The 19,628-nt window shown below is 41.7% G+C and overlaps 1 protein-coding gene across 6 annotated transcripts in view; it reads left to right on the forward strand.

Moving 5' to 3' along the window:
• Window positions 1-19,628, forward strand: part of mink1 (misshapen-like kinase 1) — a 33,700-nt gene that overhangs the window by 4,652 nt on the left and 9,420 nt on the right. Inside the window, exons 2-22 of one of the 6 annotated variants that reach the window (XM_012922658.4) lie at window positions 1,504-1,569; window positions 1,993-2,175; window positions 2,264-2,374; window positions 3,038-3,128; window positions 3,222-3,352; window positions 3,439-3,493; window positions 6,029-6,107; window positions 7,349-7,524; window positions 7,618-7,687; window positions 7,772-7,982; window positions 12,352-12,459; window positions 13,061-13,147; window positions 15,665-15,841; window positions 15,929-16,099; window positions 16,372-16,638; window positions 16,943-17,022; window positions 17,140-17,243; window positions 17,344-17,435; window positions 17,726-17,749; window positions 18,544-18,695; window positions 18,804-18,921. In XM_012922658.4, the coding sequence (XP_012778112.1) occupies window positions 1,504-1,569; window positions 1,993-2,175; window positions 2,264-2,374; window positions 3,038-3,128; window positions 3,222-3,352; window positions 3,439-3,493; window positions 6,029-6,107; window positions 7,349-7,524; window positions 7,618-7,687; window positions 7,772-7,982; window positions 12,352-12,459; window positions 13,061-13,147; window positions 15,665-15,841; window positions 15,929-16,099; window positions 16,372-16,638; window positions 16,943-17,022; window positions 17,140-17,243; window positions 17,344-17,435; window positions 17,726-17,749; window positions 18,544-18,695; window positions 18,804-18,921 (2,553 nt within the window). The remainder of the gene's footprint in view (window positions 1-1,503; window positions 1,570-1,992; window positions 2,176-2,263; window positions 2,375-3,037; window positions 3,129-3,221; window positions 3,353-3,438; window positions 3,494-6,028; window positions 6,108-7,348; window positions 7,525-7,617; window positions 7,688-7,771; window positions 7,983-12,351; window positions 12,460-13,060; window positions 13,148-15,664; window positions 15,842-15,928; window positions 16,100-16,371; window positions 16,639-16,942; window positions 17,023-17,139; window positions 17,244-17,343; window positions 17,436-17,725; window positions 17,750-18,543; window positions 18,696-18,803; window positions 18,922-19,628) is intronic. The other 5 variants (XM_012922660.4, XM_076889071.1, XM_012922659.4 and 2 more) reach the window with 5 other exon arrangements.

Consider the following 19,628-nt stretch of genomic DNA (forward strand, 5'->3'; position numbering starts at 1 on the left):
CACATGGTTACAACCTCCCCCTTCTAGCCTAGTTTTACTGACACCTTGCTTGTTTGGCGTTCACTGCTGACACTTTAATTGACTTTTTGCTGGTGGTGCTACTCTTTGAACATCACTGTATCCTTCCCCTTCCATCATATCTTTCCTCTCATCCCACTCTGTGCTTACGTGGGCGAAGATGCCGTCTCTGCCTCGCCACCCACTCTATCGTTACATTGTTGCCTCCCCTCCTGTTTTGCGTTACCATTTCCCCACTTTTCTGTCCTCTATACTTAACATGTTTATCTCATCATATAACCATGTGTATTGAATCTTTGGTCACTTCCCCGATATACTGCCAAGTTTTCCCAATCATGCTGTTCTTTATCGTAATTCCTTGTCCTAAAGGAAAATCTTCACCTCCCTGTTGAAGGCGTAAAAACCCCATCATTGGAAATGGATGAAAGCAGGATAGGTCATGGTGTACAATCTAAACCCAAAGCAGCAGTCTCACCACCCACACATCTTCTTAAAGCCATATTGAAATTGCATGAAAGTGGAACTGCTTGTCATTTCCCTTGTCTCTTGGGGGGGAGGGGGTTGCATAATTGAGTCAAAGCAACCTACTCATTATTAGTGTCAGTGAAATATGTGTTCGTGGTACTGAAACACAGAATGAACAGATGAAGAAAAAAGGCAAAAGTTTTATGTCAGTATTGTCAGAATCTGTCTTTGCATATCTAATCTAGTATCAATATTTAGTGTCTCTGAGTGTCTGCTTCCTCCGTGTAAAGTTTTGTGGGTGGCAGAGAACACTGAGTTTAGATCATTTGTATGGAAATATGTAATTGTGATATTGTCTCCGGTGTACACAGTAGAAGCCACTGGGATTGCTGTTATTTGTTTTTGTCTGTGGTCTCTGTTCTGCACAAGCCCATGTGCTTTATGTGGTTTTATGACACTGTTCTTAAGGGGTATAGATCTGTAGCTACGCTTACATCTAATGATAGTACACAACTTCTGAAATTGCAGTCATAAAAAAAAACTACACAGATCTTTCTTTGTCTTCAGCGGGGCCTCAGCATTGTTTTGTTTTCAGTCTCGTGCTAATTTAGCCTTTGTGCTAATATAACCGCTGGTTGATTGCAGCTGTTTCAAGAACAGGTGAGGTTTAGCAGGGTGCTAGTATTTAAGGGTTAGTCTTTACCCAAGAAATATGAGCGCAGCAACATGAAATACAACCTGCACTTGGGGTCAGCATTGAAGTGTAAATGTGGAGGATTCAAAGAAGAACAAAGCAAGTATCACCCACTTAAAAACAAAAATAAATGTGGTGAGCTTTGAGTGCAGTCATTTTAATTTTGCCTTTTCCCAAATGTTGAAAAAGAAAAGTGAATTAGGTTTGTTTTTGTTGAAATGCTTTGTTTGTCTTTAGTATGTCAAGCTGATGTGGATTAAATGATGCATCTTAATTGCTCTGCCTGTCTACTGTAAGTCATTTTAAACTGCTGCTCTCTTTACTAGGATCCAGCAGGAATCTTCGAGCTGGTCGAGGTCGTTGGCAATGGCACATATGGACAGGTGTACAAGGTGAGCCATGATGCCCTTGTGACATATGAGTAATGCACGAATTCTAATGGAGAATAAAAAATTCAGTGCCTGAATTATCACTTGTGCATTGAGTGAGCATTTTGGATTGTTGCTGCACAGCCTCCTTCAGTGTCTGTTCTTTAAACGTTCTGTACATTAACTTCTTAGATTAAAGCAGATTTAGTCCACTGTCATGTCAGTGAAAATTTCAGCTATCAGGCTGTTAAATTTCAAGTGGCAGTGACGGGAAGATAAGGCACTCTAGTAAAAGGAAATGTAAATTAAGAACAGGAAAATGATGTGAAGAAGCAATTAGCCACACTTAATGGACCAAATTCAAAGAGTTCCAGAGAGATAGAATCCAAGATTCACTTTAAATATTACTGATTAGTGTTAGAATGATTCAACTTGCTTTTTGTTCAGGGACGTCACGTGAAGACGGGCCAGCTGGCTGCCATCAAGGTGATGGATGTTACAGAGGAGGAAGAAGAGGAGATCAAAGCTGAAATAAACATGCTGAAAAAATACAGCCACCACCGCAACATAGCCACATACTACGGTGCCTTTGTCAAGAAGAGTCCGCCGGGACACGACGACCAGCTTTGGGTCTGTCTGCCACTGTGTCTGGGCTGATGGTTTAATGGTTGCAAGCCTCATTAATTGTTCTAAGTGAGATGTGTTTGTTTCCTCATAGCTGGTGATGGAGTTTTGTGGGGCGGGGTCAGTGACCGACCTGGTGAAAAACACTAAGGGCAGCTCTCTAAAGGAGGACTGGATTGCTTACATCTGCAGAGAGATCCTAAGGGTGAGAAATCAAGAAGCCATGTTTAGCCACAATGCCAAAGGGTTGACAGACCACATTCCTCCACATACTAGTGAAGTTTTGTCATGTGCACAGTTGTCACTTTGTAGTGTCAAAGTCTGTCCAGAGACAGATGGACCAATAAACACTTGGGAAAGTCACCTATGCGCTGGTTCCCACAGAAGTACATTCCTCCCTGACCAGATTTTTTTGTCAAGATAAGGCACACACGTAGGCAAAGTCAAGGTGAAAACAAAGCCAGCTGTGGTAGCAGGGCAGGTGAATGCTACTAATTACAGCTTTTATACAGTACGCAGGGTTGTACTACACCATTTCACAACCTCAAATCCAACTGTTAAGCCTCATGTGTGACTGTAATTTTGCACATTTGTGATGCTATCATGTTTTTAAGAGCAGCCCAAAGATGTGTGGATAACGCAGAAAGCCGATTAAACTGCTCAACGCTGCTATTGTGTTAGTGCTTGTCAGAGCAGGTATCTACAAGGCCACATTTTGCCAGGCTGAGACACACACACACACACACACACACACACACACACACACACACACACACACACACACACTTGCTGTTTTGCCACTAACGTGTGTGCAGCAGAGCTTGTTACATACTGATCTTTTTTTTTTGTCTTGTTTTTATATGAACAGGGTCTGTCTCACCTCCATGCCCATAAAGTTATCCACAGAGACATCAAGGGCCAGAACGTTCTGCTAACAGAGAATGCAGAGGTCAAACTGGGTATGTTAGTTTTGATAGTGTGCATTACTAAAGCAGACCCAGTCTCGGACCCTTTTCTGTCTCTTATTTCTCGTTTCTTTATGTCACTTTCAGTCGATTTTGGGGTCAGCGCCCAGTTGGACAGGACAGTTGGGCGAAGAAATACCTTTATTGGCACACCGTACTGGATGGCACCTGAGGTCATTGCCTGCGATGAGAATCCTGACTCCACCTATGACTACAGGGTAACACCAGCCACAGTTTTGTTTATGTGCAGTATGTTGTATGAACAAAGTGCAAGGCTGACCCTGGGCCCCTGTGTATTTTGCAGAGTGATATTTGGTCCTTGGGAATCACAGCTATTGAGATGGCCGAAGGAGCTCCTCGTAAGTGTCTTTGTAACCTTTGCACACTTTTTTGAACCAGTTTTTGCTAAATAGTGCATATTAACATAGCAACAGATAACTCATAATTTCAAAGCCCTTTCTGCAAGACGTCATGAATGAGCCTGTCTTGCATATGCAGCCCTGTTGTCTGTATCTTCAGATGGACGGCTGACTCACTGTAATCAAGGTAGTGAAATGGTGAGCTGCCAGTTGGCTTGTGGAGGCTGCTTGTACAGATCTCTCCGGTCTGCTTAGCAGGGAGGTTTGTCTGCATGGAAATTTGGTGTTAAATGCAAAGAAGCAAAGAAAAAATCTCACTGAAGAGTAGCAGCTAAAAAGTTTGGTAAAGAAGGTGTCGAACAGTAGCTCAACACGAGTAGCTTGTAGTGCCTAGTGCGCTCCTACATTTGATAAGTGGGTGGTTGTTTTTAAACTGATATATGTGCAGAGTTTTAGAGTAGAAGACTCGAGTCATTCACTGGCTGGTGTGGTTTTGTGACACCATTCAGTATGAAGTCTACAGAAAACTGGTGTGTAAACTTGAACCCTTTAGTGAAACGTTGACATCACGAGTGCAGTAGTTCCTTCTTTGAGATGAACAAAATTTCTATTTTCAGAGTAGAGCCACTGCTGTCCCTTTAGACCATTCTGAAAGTTCAGAAAGCTCCTGCAGATCATGATGTTGCTGCTGTGAATGACACGCGGCACACAGACCAACTGTCAAGATAGTGTTGTACCGTGATAAATTATGCAGCATGTACTGACTGTATCAGGGTGATAACTGAAGTTTGGTTGCCACTAATAAAGCGATCAGCTAGCCTCTATTTTTAAAAATGGTTGCTTTTGATAGTAATGCTGAAACCATTTGTCAGTTGATTTTTATTTATATTATAAAGTATAGTTTGTATAGTTGGCGTATATTGTCAAAATACTAGAATTTCAAACTCGGTACTGATACCCAGAAAAATGCATACAGATAGAAGAAGCATTTCTTTTAATGGAGGTTAAAACAATGCAAATGATAAGATCAATAACACTGATTAAGTTGTCTGCTATAGTGTAAAAAAAAAAAAATACAGGAACAACATAACTGTGCGTGTGTGTTGTATATCAAATAGAGATTAAGTAGGTTAACAATTATAACTGTTTAAAACTTCAGTGTTGTTGAAACGGGACCTTTCCCGACCGCTCGATATTCCTCCTGAAATGTTGTTTGGTGCTGTGAGCGTCAGCTACTTTAGCTGTTAGTGAGAGGAGGGGCTGTGTGCCTACCTGTCTGCAGCAGTGCTGTGTGAAGTTTTGTGTCGACTGGAGGAGGCAACGATGGCACTATTTATAGCAATACAAATGAGTATGTAATAGTAATTTTGAGTATTGATTAGTATAATTGGTGTCAATTTAATATATATGTTTTTTTTTAAATATAATATTGCCAATCCTAAATGCAAGACAGGTTTTATGAATCTGTTAACACCTGCTTAAAAGTGTAATAAAAGCATAATAACTATGCTAAAGCCCACACTGGCCTTGGCTCTCTTTGTTATATTCTATAACAACATGATGGGCATTATAGTCAGTTATTAGTTCTGAATGTTGAATTTGCTCTTTATTACCGTAATCAATATTCTTCCAAGTAAACATTATTCTTAATTAGGTTAAATAGTCACAGTAGTAGTTAAATATCTGCACTTGGTATTTTTATTTCTGTACTGATCACATGACCTAAATTTACTGGGAATTCATCCATCATCAGCAGGGCTGCCAGGCGAGGATTCTGTATGATATTTGTCACAGTTTCACTGGGATAGCTTTATTGTGCCGGTTCTAGTAATGTGCTCACGATCCTTGCAGGGTGAATCAAAGCATTGGTTGCACAGTATGCTCACTCCTTGCTCATCTTTAGCTTTTTTTTTTTTTTACCTCCTAAAGGTAATTGTTTGAGTGTTGAGCTTTTGGACTGTCTGTAGTAAAACACTGAAAGGGACAGCGGCAGGTAACCGTTTGCACAAAATAATTTCTACTCCCGGGAATTTTTAGAAAAGTGCCAACATCGTGTCAGTGGGTGAGCCATTTCTTTAGTGCATGTTATATGGAGCATGTTCTCACTGTGATTCCTGTGGTTCGTGCATACTTTAAAATGCTGAAATGAAAATTTCCTCTTTCCTGCCTCAGTCACGTTGGATATGTCCTAAAGACTGTGTTACAAAAGCCTATTTACTGTGAAAGTCTAAAGCTAACCAGTCAGGTTTAGCTACCTACCTACGCTGGGAACACAATGACTCACAGTCCTTGTTCTTACATTCAGTGTAACAATAAGCCTGAGGCACTGGGAACGATTGGATAACAGCAGCTGTAACCATGTTTGAGGATGCAGAAAACATGTATAATGGTGGCATGTGTTATTCACAAACTGCCACATGTGGAAGTGGATGATACTCTAACATTACCCTCATTCTGATGTGCTCTTTGTTTTGTAAATCGACTCACAGCATGGACGGAAAGATTTAACCCCAGTAATCTCCTTTATTTCTTTAGCCTTGTGTGACATGCACCCAATGAGAGCCCTCTTCCTGATCCCCAGGAACCCCCCTCCAAAACTTAAATCGAAGAAGTGGTGAGTTATCAGCCTTACCAGTGCCTTATATCAAAGTGTTTGAAAAGCCTCTTTTTTTCTTAGCGTGTGTTGGATTGTGCATTCAGTAAACAATGTTCTAGCATATTTCCCTCTGTGTAATAAACTGGTAACATACTGCCTCACTGCAGGCTTTGTAATTGTTATCACTTTGCATTAAATTGAAATAATAATTCAATAACTTATGAACTACAGTCAACAAATAAGCGTAGTCTATTGTGATGGCAAAGAAGTAGGTCAGTGCAGGAGGGCACGGTTTACATCTGATGTAGTAGTGTAGTCACTTGGCGTATCAGGTTACTGCTGTATGTGAATGGAAACGTGTGGATGGTACAAGAAATTGAAGGACTGTGTCTAGTTTCCAAAATCTTGTGCATCAAGATAAATTGGGTGCATTTGCAATAGCTGAATCTCCCTCACATTTCAAAGCATTAAAGGTCGCGCACTTGTTCTCCTTATGAGCCAGATTTGATTGCTTGCAAGCATTTAAACTAATTTGTCATGTTTTCTCCTACCCGCTACTTTTCCTGCTAGTCGTTAATGGACCCACTTAGTAGTGGATCTACTTTTGCTCACGCAGGATTAAAAATGCCATGTTTCTTCCACAGTTTTTATAATTGTCATGGGAAAAAAAAAGCTGCTGCCAATGTTCTACCAATACATGAGTGTTTAAAAAAAAAAAAAAAAAAAAAAAAAAAAAAAAAAAGTAGGGGACGGAGCCAGGTGCATGATCAGTTGAATACAATGGACATTAATGACCTGATGCACATACCAGTAATTACACAGTTACTATACTGTGCTGCATTGCATTATTCAACAGTGATCATGTGGTTTATGGTCCTATTTTAATGAAACAAACAATCGTTAATCACATTGTTTGTTTATGTCCTTTTTTTCTTTTTCTTTTTTTAACTGGTTAATCACAGCGACTAGCCCCCCCATCAGTGAAAGTAATTTTTGAAAAGGCAATAGTCACACAATGGTGCTAGCATTAACCGCAAAACTTAACAACTTAGTTCACATTTGACTAACAGAGGAACATTTCTAAAAAGGTCTTTTATTTCTCAAATACTGATAAAGATTATTCCTACCCCGCTATATGTGAAAAGATCCTCTTCAATGTCTCATTGTTGTTGAATCTGTATTCTGTGCAGTACTTGTCCAACTATCAGCTTGCCTCCTGCTCAAGTTTTCTTATCTTCTAACCTTCCTCATCCTGCCAGGTCCAAGAAATTTATTGACTTTATAGAGAGCTGCCTTGTAAAGACATATCCCAGCCGGCCATCCACGGAGCAGCTGCTCAAGCATTCCTTCATCAGGGATCAGCCCACTGAACGCCAGGTCCGAATTCAACTCAAAGACCATATTGACCGTACACGCAAAAAAAGAGGAGAGAAGGGTAAGCAAGTGTAGCACCAGCTTTGTAGAGTGTTCACAGACAGTCAGCAAAAAAATTCACATTAGAGTGACTTGAATTTATTTTTCCTTACAGAAGAAACAGAGTACGAGTACAGTGGTAGTGATGAAGAGGAGGACAATCGTGGAGATGACAGAGAGTCAAGGTAATTTTAGCATTTCTGTCAAAGGACACTTATTGACTTGTTTGAGTTTCTCTTTTCACTCATATCTTGATTTTTGGTCTTCAGTTCAATCCTCAATGTGCCGGGTGAGTCCACCTTGCGGCGGGACTTCCAGCGTCTGCAGCAGGAGAACAAAGAGCGCTCAGAGGCTCACAAGAGGCAGCAGGCCCAACTGGCAGCTCAGCGCCGGGACCCCGAGGAGCACAAGAGGCAACTGTTGCATGACCGACAGAAACGCATCGAAGAACAGAAGGAACAGCGTCGCAGACTTGAAGAGGTAAAATTCAACCTTTTGAAAGGAAGACTCTAACATTAAGAGATATACAGTGGGGCAAAAAAGTATTTAGTCAGCCACCGATTGTGCAAGTTCCCCCACTTAAAATGATGACAGAGGTCAGTAATTTGCACCAGAGGTACACTTCAACTGTGAGAGACAGAATGTGAAAAAAAAAAATCCATGAATTCACATGGTAGGATTTGTAAAGAATTTATTCGTAAATCAGGGTGGAAAATAAGTATTTGGTCACCTCAAACAAGGAAAATCTCTGGCTCTCACAGACCTGTAACGTCTTCTGTAAGAAGCTTTTCTGTCCCCCACTCGTTACCTGTATGAATGGCACCTGTTTGAACTCATCATCTGTATAAAAGACACCTGTCCACAGCCTCAAACAGTCAGACTCCAAACGCCGCCATGGCCAAGGCCAAAGAGCTTTCGAAGGACACCAGGAAAAGTATTGTAGACCTGCACCAGACTGGGAAGAGTGAATCTACAATAGGCAAGCAGCTTGGTGTGAAAAAATCAACTGTGGGAGCAATCATCAGAAAATGGAAGACATACAAGACCACTGATAATCTCCCTCGATCTGGGGCTCCACGCAAGATCTCATCCCGTGGGGTCAAAATGATCATGAGAACGGTGAGCAAAGATCCCAGAACCACACGGGGGGACCTGGTGAATGACCTGCAGAGAGCTGGGACCAAAGTAACAAAGGTCACCATCAGTAACACACTACAACGGCAGGGAATCAAATCCCGCAGTGCCAGACGTGTTCCGCTGCTGAAGCCAGTGCATGTCCAGGCCCGTCTGAAGTTTGCCAGAGAGCACATGGATGATACAGCAGAGGATTGGGAGAATGTCATGTGGTCAGATGAAACCAAAGTAGAACTTTTTGGTATAAACTCAACTCGTCGTGTTTGGAGGAAGAAGAATACTGAGTTGCATCCCAAGAACACCATACCTACTGTGAAGCATGGGGGTGGAAACATCATGCTATGGGGCTGTTTTTCTGCCAAGGGGACAGGACGACTGATCCGTGTTAAGGACAGAATGAATGGGGCCATGTATCGTGAGATTTTGAGCCAAAACCTCCTTCCATCAGTGAGAACTTTGAAGATGAAACGAGGCTGGGTCTTCCAACATGACAATGATCCAAAACACACCGCCCGGGCAACAAAGGAGTGGCTCCGTAAGAAGCATTTGAAAGTCCTGGAGTGGCCTAGCCAGTCTCCAGACCTCAACCCCATAGAAAATCTGTGGCGGGAGTTGAAAGTCCGTGTTGCTCGGCAACAGCCCCAAAACATCACTGCTCTCGAGAAGATCTGCATGGAGGAATGGGCCAAAATACCAGCTACTGTGTGTGCAAACCTGGTAAAGACCTATAGTAAACGTTTGACCTCTGTTATTGCCAACAAAGGTTATGTTACAAAGTATTGAGTTGTATTTTTGTTATTGACCAAATACTTATTTTCCACCCTGATTCACGAATAAATTCTTTACAAATCCTACCATGTGGATTCATGGATTTTTTTTTCACATTCTGTCTCTCACAGTTGAAGTGTACCTCTGGTGCAAATTACTGACCTCTGTCATCATTTTAGGTGGGGGAACTTGCACAATCGGTAGCTGACTAAATACTTTTTTGCCCCACTGTATGCTCATTCGTTTCGTTGGTGGGAATTGGAATGATACCCATCTCATCTCTGTGCTAATCTGGGTGTCAAAACAGGAAGGTTGGCATAACTTAGCATATGGACAGAAAGCCTGACCTCTCTAAAAAAACAAAAAGATCTGTACACAGTGAAACATTTGCTCTTGTTCCTCCATGTGACTGTAGAGGGTTAGTTACAGCTCAGACCTGCCCCTAAAATAAGCTGAGACTTTATCTGTTCCAGAAGTTGGGAAATTATTGTGTCATAGCTGCCAAATCATTAAGAATAATTAAATATAACCTATAACAAAACTTGAAGAAAAAAATACAAACACGATCAAATGAAATACCCCAATGAAGTCAAAGAAACTGCTTGGTGTCACTTCTACACTTTAGGTTTTGTATAGATTAGAAAAAGGAGATGCTACAGCACATTCAGAATCCCTGGTAGGTGTGTTTTTGAGCATTTGCCAGTCATTATGCTAATCTGGTTAATTAGTAGCTTAAGCTTCATGCTTATCCCACAAACATGAGTCTTACAGCAAAAGAGCAGGTGGGCATTTTCGCCCAGCTGTCACTGGGGGCTGCTGGATCTGGGTTCACTGTTTTACTACAACTAAAACTAGTCGGAATAACAGGAATTCCTGCATAGCACAGCTTGATTAATGTTTATCTTTTCGTAGCTTATTTATTCGTGCACGCCACTCTTTTAGGAAGACGGCCTTCTAAAGCGAAACAATCTAAAGCGAATAAAGCAGTAATTTTAAAATAGTCATGATGTAAAATATTTACTGCAGCTTGTCGTGGGAATTGAGACAAGAATCATTTCCTGTGATTGAGAATTGAACTTTGAAATGGATTCCACCTTAAATAAGAACGAGGAAAGACTGATAAGGAGGCCCGTGTTTTTTACAAGTGCTCGTTCTTTTCTGAGATATTAATATTGTGTTTACTCCACATTTGCACAACCGCTTTGCTGCTTATCATCAGATTTGAGTTGTTAGTTTTGATTAATTATGGTGATAATATTTATGAAATGCAAACACACGTTTTGTTCGAGATGGAACAAGAGCATGTTACTTTGAGTTGCCTCCACTCTTGATCTTCGATCATTAGAAATGTGCACGTTTTACTACCAGCTCATGATACAAAAACATTATGCAATATGACAGCACATCTTAATTCAAGCAGTGAAGCTATGTAGTTCATTGTCTGTCCGTACTTGTCCTTCTCTTTTAGCCACATAACTGTCTCTGGTTGGTCCTTTTCTTGCTTTGAGTTTGATTTCAGTATGTTTGTTTGCTTTCGGCAGTGGCATTTTAGATTTACTTCCTCACGCTGTCTGCGCATGCCGTGTAACTGGCATGACTTACAAAAGCACATGTAAGAGTAACAATGTTTAAATACTTTAGATGTTGAAATTGGCCAGTGAGACAGACACATCAGTACACTCACCTGTCTGTCTCGATTTCACAACCTACGTGACTAAATAACTAGTTATAAGTACTGAACTAAGCTCAGGTCACCTTGTAGACTAGAACAAAGTATTCTGAAGTGATGGAGTTTACAAAATGTATTGTCATTATGCTTTTTTCTTCTCAATTTGAGAATCGATGATTGCTCAATTACATTAGTGATAGTGACCCAAGATCGAGTGCTCTACACTAACCTTACCTCAGCACTGAGGGCCGCTTGTGTTATTTAATAATGTAAGAAAACCATTTATGTGTGATGAGTGGAAGAGGATGAATGAATGGAGTTTTTGCAGTAGAGCAAAAAAATATTAATGACCACACATTTCCAGATCTGAATCACTGGAAATGAAATATTCTTATGCTTTTTATTTTCTTTCAGTACCTTCATTCACAATGTTTCGGCCCTGAACAGTCTTTCACTGTATATTTTTAGAAGTACAGCATTGTACTTCTAACAGTAGCTGACATAGTGTTGATATATCCACCCCTTCAAAGCTTACAGACAATAAATTGTATGAAAATGTTGTCTTTGTTGCACGGCATCTGAACTTCCTTTGAAGCTGACACACAGTCAGGATTTGACAGGATGTTATGTTAGACATTATTAATGAAAAGGCTGAGCATGTTGCTAAATACTTTGAAAGACATGCCTGCATAACCCAGTGAATTAGAGATGGGGTGGGGGGGAAATCTGTGAAATCTCTGGGGAGTTCAGTAGGATTTGATGCACCTACACTGCTGTTGTTGCTGTAATCGTTGTGCAACATTGGTACAGGGTTATAACTACAGCGAGGGTGCGTTCTAATGAATCTTCACCTCCTTGTCTATCTTATTTACCTCTTTTGTTTACCGATAAAGTGTCAGCGATGACTGAGTGTACGAGTGCGTTTTAGTGCCACTGCCAAGTCGCGGGGGCTCTCGTTTCCCCACAAAGAACAAATCTTTGTGTTTCAGTCTCTGTTTAGAAAAAGGCAGATAAAAAGCGCCCCCAGTCACAAGTGGAAAAACTGTCACTTCAAGTTTGAATCAAAGCAGTACACTGAAAAGATGATTAGGATGCATTAGGTGTGTGTTTGTGAGAATGACTCACAGCTTCCTTTCTCTGCCCTGTACTTCTGCAGCTCTCACCCCCACCCTCCTCATATCTTTGCAGGGGAGAATTTTCTTAACAGTAGGCTAATTTCTCTGTGCAGCCACATCCTCTGTGCTCATTACTCTTTTTCCTGTCACCCTTCTCTCCCAGCAACAGAGAAAACAGGGAGAGATGGTGAGGCAGCAAGAAAAGGGTCCCCATCGGAGACTTGACGATATGAGACGGGAGGAAGATAGGAGGCTGGCAGAGAGGGAGCAGGTAACCAACCACAGGAGGAGTGGGATTGCAGTCGGCCAATCGGAGCGAAGTGTAGGCGTGTCCAGCGGCAACACTGTGCAGGTTGCTCTGGTGGTGAAATTCCAGGAGTAGGTTGCCATAGCAGCAAGGGTCTAAATTAGTGTATTTACTCAGAGATGAGTTTTCTGTGGGTGAGCTCTCTGCGCCTCTTATGCTGTTTCCAGTCTACCCAGTAGAACAAGAGTCTGGCATCATGGCACAGTCACCTTTTAGTGCCAAATAGCCCCTTTTTAAAATATCAGTCTGGTCCCTTAGATCAGTCACAGTGTCGTGATAAATATTTACATTTACTGCCATTCATTTTAAATCTAGACACTTCTCACGGTCTCTGACAGTATGTTTTAATGGTCATATGATTAGTCTCTGTTGCAGCTTCTTAACATGGGTGGTGACTGTTTTGAGACTAAAATTGTTGATTTTAATCCATGCAACACATGGTTTCTGTTACTGGATTGATATTACATAACTCTGCTTCTATGGTCTTTCCCCTCCCCCAATCATGCTCTCATTCCTCCTTCATCACCTCAATGTTTATCATTCCTCCCTTGTTACCTTTCCTCAGGAGTTTATCAGGCATAAGTTAGAAGAGGAGCAGCGGCAGTTAGAAATCCTCCAACAGCAGTTGCTTCAGGAGCAAGCGCTGTTAATGGTAACTAGTCCTTATTACTCCTTAATCATTTCCTCTTCAAACTGCAGAGACTTGCACATTCATCTCCTGGTTATAATATATTGTCTGAAAAGGAGGGCAGCTTTTTTCCAAACCAAACACTGCAGTGTTGCAAGCCTGCTTGTGTTTGGGTTTAGATGCTTTTTAAATGGAATAAAAGTCAGAGATGAGATGTTTTTGTTTTTTTTCTTTCTCAATCAGACTATAAAAGCTCAGCTTGAGTTTGTAAGATTCTACATGTGGAGCACCTTGATGTAAATAAGCGGTTCATTTTCCAGAATATGGATGTAGCTCCCACAGTATTCCGTGTTATTTAAAAGACATGCGGTGACCTAGATTTTGGGGGCAGTTTTCATTGTATAATGATATCTTGCGCACACTGAAGGGTAGAATCGCTGCACTCGTGGCATCTTTGTTTCTGCGTGCACCTGTGGAGCGTAGGAGTTGCTGTCATCAAGACTAAAGCCTTTGTTTCTGTTTTGTAGAGTGGGAAAAATAATCCTATCCTATTTACTTTAGGCGTCAGGGAATTTCAAATGCTTTCTCATGTCTTGCACAGAGCTCCTGTGGGTATGTAGGTCTTCACAGGGAACCAGAGCACAAGGCTGAAAACAAGTGCGCTATCCTTCCTCTGGGTTTGGCATAAAAGGGGCGTTTATGTGTGTGCTGCACGTAATTGCCCTACAGTGCAGTGAGACAAAATATTCAGGTGTATGGGCCTTGTAGGCCAAATTTCTGTGGATCACAGTATTTACTTCTAATACATCCAGTTTGTTCAGTAACTGTAAGCCTACCTCCAGCTCACAATTGGAGTACATCGTCAAATAGCGAGCAGCATTCCTCTCTTGCTATTTTAAATTAAGTCTAGGTGGAACATTAACCCAGTAGGAATGTTTCTGTAGTGCCTTAAAAAAAAGTTGTGAAAAACTGTCTATTAACCAAAACCATTAGTCACAAGGTCATAACCCCAACTTCTTGATATCTGTGACAGTTGCAGGATGTTTCCAGTCAGCCAAATTACATTGTAAGAAGGTATTCACATCGACAGCTACACGGATGTGAACAACACTGAATCCTTTTGAATTTGACATTTCAAAGTTGATTCAAAATGTGGTCTGATCGTTGATACAATTATTGACGAACATATTCTGACTAAAGTGATAATGCACAAACGGTCACAATTGTACAAGTTTTCATGAAAGCGCTGAGTGATCAGGAAGGAAGAAGTGAACTCAGCGAATGGCAGAGGCTCCTTTAGCAACAGCAGCCTCCATCAGATTGTTTCTGTTGCTGCTTTAGATTTAACCAGTCAAGAAAATGAACTTGGGACCAAACCTCCTACAAAGCAATTTTTGTTTCATCAATATGTTTAAAAAAAAGTTTATTCAACATGCCCTAAATACCTCCGCGGGGTTAAGATCAGGACTTTTAAGGAAATTTATTATTTTCAAACATTCAAATGATGCCTCACAGGTGGGATGAGGTTTTGGCATTTTTTCATAAATACATACTTGTGTGTTTTTGTCAAAAAGTGGCATGAAAATGAAACAAAGCAAAGAAGAGATGAAAGAAACACCGTTCAGCGTGGTTGTAACTGTTGATGTGCATAATTTGACCTCCAGAGGGCGCTCTGCAACTTCACTGCCAAAAACACAAAACTCTGTTCTTTCTCCGTTTTCCTATAATCATCTCCTAGATGAAGATCAGTACAGTTTGAGTAATCAATGTAGAGAAATATGACACTCCCAACTATACATAATCAGAGAAACCTGCTGTCCACGTCATCCAAAACAAGCTGATTCTGAAAACGTTGTCAGTTTGCGAATGTTTAATTCTTTTATTCTGATGTTTTGGTTCCTTATCTTGTTATGTGATAAACTCCTGAACAAATATTTCATATAGACAGTATTTTTTTTATTATAACAGGATTGTTATAATATTTCTCCGTGCAAATTCGCTTGATGAAAGAAAATTATGGTTAAAACTGCTCTCACTCAATGCAGCATCAGCTGGCCTGTAAATCTAGTGCTCAGTTGCCTGTAAGGACTCCGTTACTCACTCTCGGTTGAAAGAAAACTGTGAAGTTTAGCCTATGTTGTGGTGACTCATGGTAGAAAGTCTCATTTTAACCTCCAAAGCTTTGACTTCTCTGTTATTTCATGTTTTCTTCTGAATGCACTGGCCATCAAAAGGGTTAGAGACCCATGCCTACAACTCAATAAAAAACCAATAAGTCAGATGACTCATTTTTGCACTGTCTAACATACGGCACAAAAGCATTTAGCTACAGACCTGATCAATATTATTTTCATGTGGGCTGGTAATTGACTGAAATAGGAGCACTTGGATATGTTAAAGCCCTAAACATGTGTTGTCTCTGGTTGAAATCAGGTCCGGTGTATTATCATTGCATCTGCTGTAATCTGCAGATTTGACTTGTGCTTTTGTGTCCAGTCTGAGGCAAGCAATGTCTTAAGTGCAGTGTTTCTCTCTGCTCAGGAATATAAACGCAAGCAGCTCGAGGAACAGCGTCAGTCTGAGCGGCTGCAGAGACAGCTGCAACAGGAACATGCCTACCTGGTGTCTCTGCAACAACAGCAGCAAGACAAGAAACCTCAGCTTTACCACTACAACAAAAACCTGGAGCCCAACAACAAACCGACTTGGGCCCGTGAGGTACCAGCATTCCGGCATTTTAATCATTAGACAGTAAAAGCAGCGAACACTACAGAGTAAATTCTCCTCTCGCACGCCTTATTTCAGGTGGAGGAGAGAAGTAAGCTCAACAGACAGGGCTCACCCAAAATCTGCACTACTGTCTCCGACACTGCCATCCAGTCACGCTCTGACTCAATCAGCCAGTCAGGAGCGGTCCAGTCTGCGCAGACCCCACCGATGCAAAGGCCTGTTGAACCCCAAGGAGGGCAGGGCAAGGTGGGTGTTTCTGAGAGTTTGAAATAATAATCTGCCCTTAATTGGAGCAGATACAATTGCTTTATACCTTCCTATTTCTTATTCCTCTGCTGCCTTCAACTTAATTTTTTCTTACCTTATTTATGCCTTCTTTTTCTTCTTTTCCCTCTCAAAATCACCTTGAACTACAAATGCGACCATTCACCCTCGCTGCGCCTGCCTTCCTTTTTCGCTCTTCTTTCCACTGCTGCGCTTCCCTCCCGGTGTGCTGCTGCTGCTCCTGTCCCCTGCAGTTCCAGATGGCTCACTTGGTTCCTCTGAAGCCTTATGCTGCCCCTGTCCCTCGCTCTCAGTCACTCTGTGACCAGCCCACTAAGACCATGTCCGCCTTCCCTACCCAGGATCCTTCCCTGACCCCCACACCCCGCCCTATCCACTCCAGAGAGCTGGTGCGTCAGAATTCAGACCCCACTTCTGAAACCCAGGCACCACAGGCACACCAAATCAGAGAGGATCGTGGCCCATGGATCCGCCTGCCAGATGTAGAACTTCCACCCAAGGTAAGATTCAGCAGCTGCTTTGGACTCTGTAGTCGGCGTCCAACCTAAGTTTGAACTTTTTTGTTACCTCAACTGTTCACTGAGCTGCAGCTATTAATGAGACATTAAATGCGTACCTCATAGAGAAGCTGCTGGTAGTACGTTGAGCTCATTTGCTTACATCTAGGGAAGACTCGACCAACTAGGAATAAATTTGCATGATAAAAGCTGTTGTGCATCTTCGAGTGGTTGGTCTACAAGACACAGTCTTCATGAAAGTTGTTGCTGCCTGGAAAATGTAAGACTTTGCCATTGTTTTTCTTAGATTCCACAGAGGACTGCGTCTATCGCCACAGCTCTCAACACCAACCTAACCTCTGGTATAAGGCACCCAGTAAGAGCCAGGTACTGAAGACATGCTTTGATCTGAGATTTCTTTAATTTTGGTGGCTTTTTAATAGGATAAATATCTATGACAACTTGATTTAATTGATTTTTATCCTCACTCTAACCTCATGGCAGCAATCCAGATCTCAGTCGCAATGATCGCTGGGAGAGAGGAGACAGCATGAGCATCATATCCAATCTTCCCCAGACGGGCAGTTTAGAGAGGCATCGCATCCTCAGTGAGTTCCCATCTCCCCAGTGCCATTTCTCAGCAGACTGTCTTTGCAGTAAGCGTATTTTCAGAAGCATAACTACTCTCTGTGACGTTGTTATTTTCAGGTTCCTCCAAAATGGATTCGCCCATTCTCTCCCACGATCCTCGTCACAAGCCAGGAGAATCTCGAACCTCCTCCCGGCCTGGGCGTCCTGCTGTGAGTGGCTGTTTCCTCACTGTGCCTACTTGTATAGCCAGCTTTAACAGAACTCAAAGGGGTGCTCGCCACAGACAAGCATCTGTAAAATAAAAAAACACACTAACGCGCTGTGCTTACGCTTAGTTTTAAATTAAATGCACCTGTTCTGTAAATGAATTAATAGAAAACTAACTCGAGGTTTTCTCTTCACTTCAACTTTACTCCTGAGCCAGTACTGATATATGCTGCTCCTTTTCTTTCTTTCTTTTTTTAAATCCCTATTTTTTAACTTTACCTTAAATGTGCAGAGTTACAAGAGAGCTATAGGGGAGGTTAGTATCAATGTCTCTTCTGTGCTTGTGATGCTCCTGCATGACTTGGTATTTGCATTTACTGTCAGTGTTTGTACAGAATTTAAGGCATGCCCTACACTGCCTGCTTTCATCACGTAAATCTCATTTTATTCTTGGAATAAAATGAACTTCCTTCTGTAAAATCCTTTCTAAGGACTTTGCATGTATTCTGTTGCAGTTTGAACACCTTTCACTAAACACCTGCATCCATTATGAGTCATTTGCATCGCTGCTGTTTTTCAGCTCATCATCCCGATGCCTGCCTTACCAGCTGTCTTTGGATTGGATTGTTTATCAGTAGTACATGAAGTGTTTCCCATAGAATTAGATTTATGTGTGGCAGCAGCAGTTTTCGCTTTGGGAAGGTGTGCTTGTGTTGAGCACACAAAACGAAGCACACACGCGTTTCAAGGTTTATTATTAAATATTATTGTTTATTAGGCTAGTGTTGCTGTGTAAGATCTGATTTCGATGGGACCATCTCAGGCCGCAGCTTCGACAGCTCTGTAGGCTCGTCGAGTGACCCTCACTCACATGCTTCGCTCTTGAGATCCAGCTCACACTGGATCTCACCAGCTGCAGTCCAACATGGTGAAGTCCAGGTCTGACTGGGCAAACGCCACTGCGACAGCGACCTGGTCTGTGTGCCACTAGGAAAAAACGATATACCAAATAAAGGCAGTATATGGGAAACACTTGCATACTGTGTAATGCTGTCGTGTTAGCTGCTATTTTCTTTGATAGCTGAGATTATGTGCAATCCTGTCTGGCAGGACCACGGCCTCTTTGCCAAGGAGCGTGCCGAGGAGCCGCCAAGACCTCCAGTCAAAGCCAACGATTACTCGTCCTCTTCGGAAAGCAGCGAGAGTAGCGAAGAAAGCGAAAGCGGCGAGGGAGCAGAGGAGGAAGAAAGCCCCACAGATCGGTAACACCAACTAATACTTACAATTCAGGGATCAGTGTGAGCTTTGCTTTTAAATGAAGAGTAACCTGCTTGTGTAAAATCAGCATCCTACATCCTTTTTGATTTCAGCCACAGAGATGCAGACACTGATTCAGTCAACACCATGGTGGTTCATGAAGATGAGGGCGAGGCAGGAGAAGGAGAGCAAGCTGGAGGCTATGGGGATCAGACCATGCTGGTACAGAGGGTGAGTCATATGTAATGATGCTTAAAATGCATTGAGTTCACGGAGAAATCAACACAGTTTGTGTCACAGAATATTGTAAAGCAGGAAGACAAGAGCCTCTGGTCCACGTCAACAGTGTTATACTTTTTTACATATACAGTGTATACAAATGGCCAAATAAAGAAGACATTATGTAATGTGGAGTCATTGTACATGCACAAATAAATATGTTGGCAGCTTTCAGATTTCATCAATGCACTGAAAGCAAAGAAGATTCCACATTTTGCACCAGTGCTTAACAAGCACTCGCAAGTGAATCAGAAACCGGAACACGTACAACACTGTGTCGCGTAACAGTGGACTGCGAGGTTGTGAAACCACAGCTTCTGTATTGCACAGCTGTTGTTAGTAACTTTAATTATTCTTTTCTTTTAACTCCTTTTATTTTAGTGTCTATGTTGCCTGAAGACAGCCTTTAGCCAGCCTGAGTTAGATTGTCAAATGTCTTTTGATTTTTTTTTTTTTTTGAGAGACAGCCATGACAGCATGTGTCTTCCAGATGGCTCATAATGAGTTGTCACTTTTAACGAAGTGCAGTAGTTTTGTGCATATGTGTGTGAGTTTGAAAGTGCACAAAATGTATATTTGTGACAGGCCACAGTTATATAAAAGGAGGACATTTTTACCATGATGCCATCGATTGGTTTCTAATGTTGTGTTTTGAAGCC

The sequence above is a fragment of the Maylandia zebra genome, linkage group LG10, assembly GCF_041146795.1.
Source record: "Maylandia zebra isolate NMK-2024a linkage group LG10, Mzebra_GT3a, whole genome shotgun sequence".
Lineage (NCBI taxonomy): Eukaryota > Metazoa > Chordata > Actinopteri > Cichliformes > Cichlidae > Maylandia > Maylandia zebra.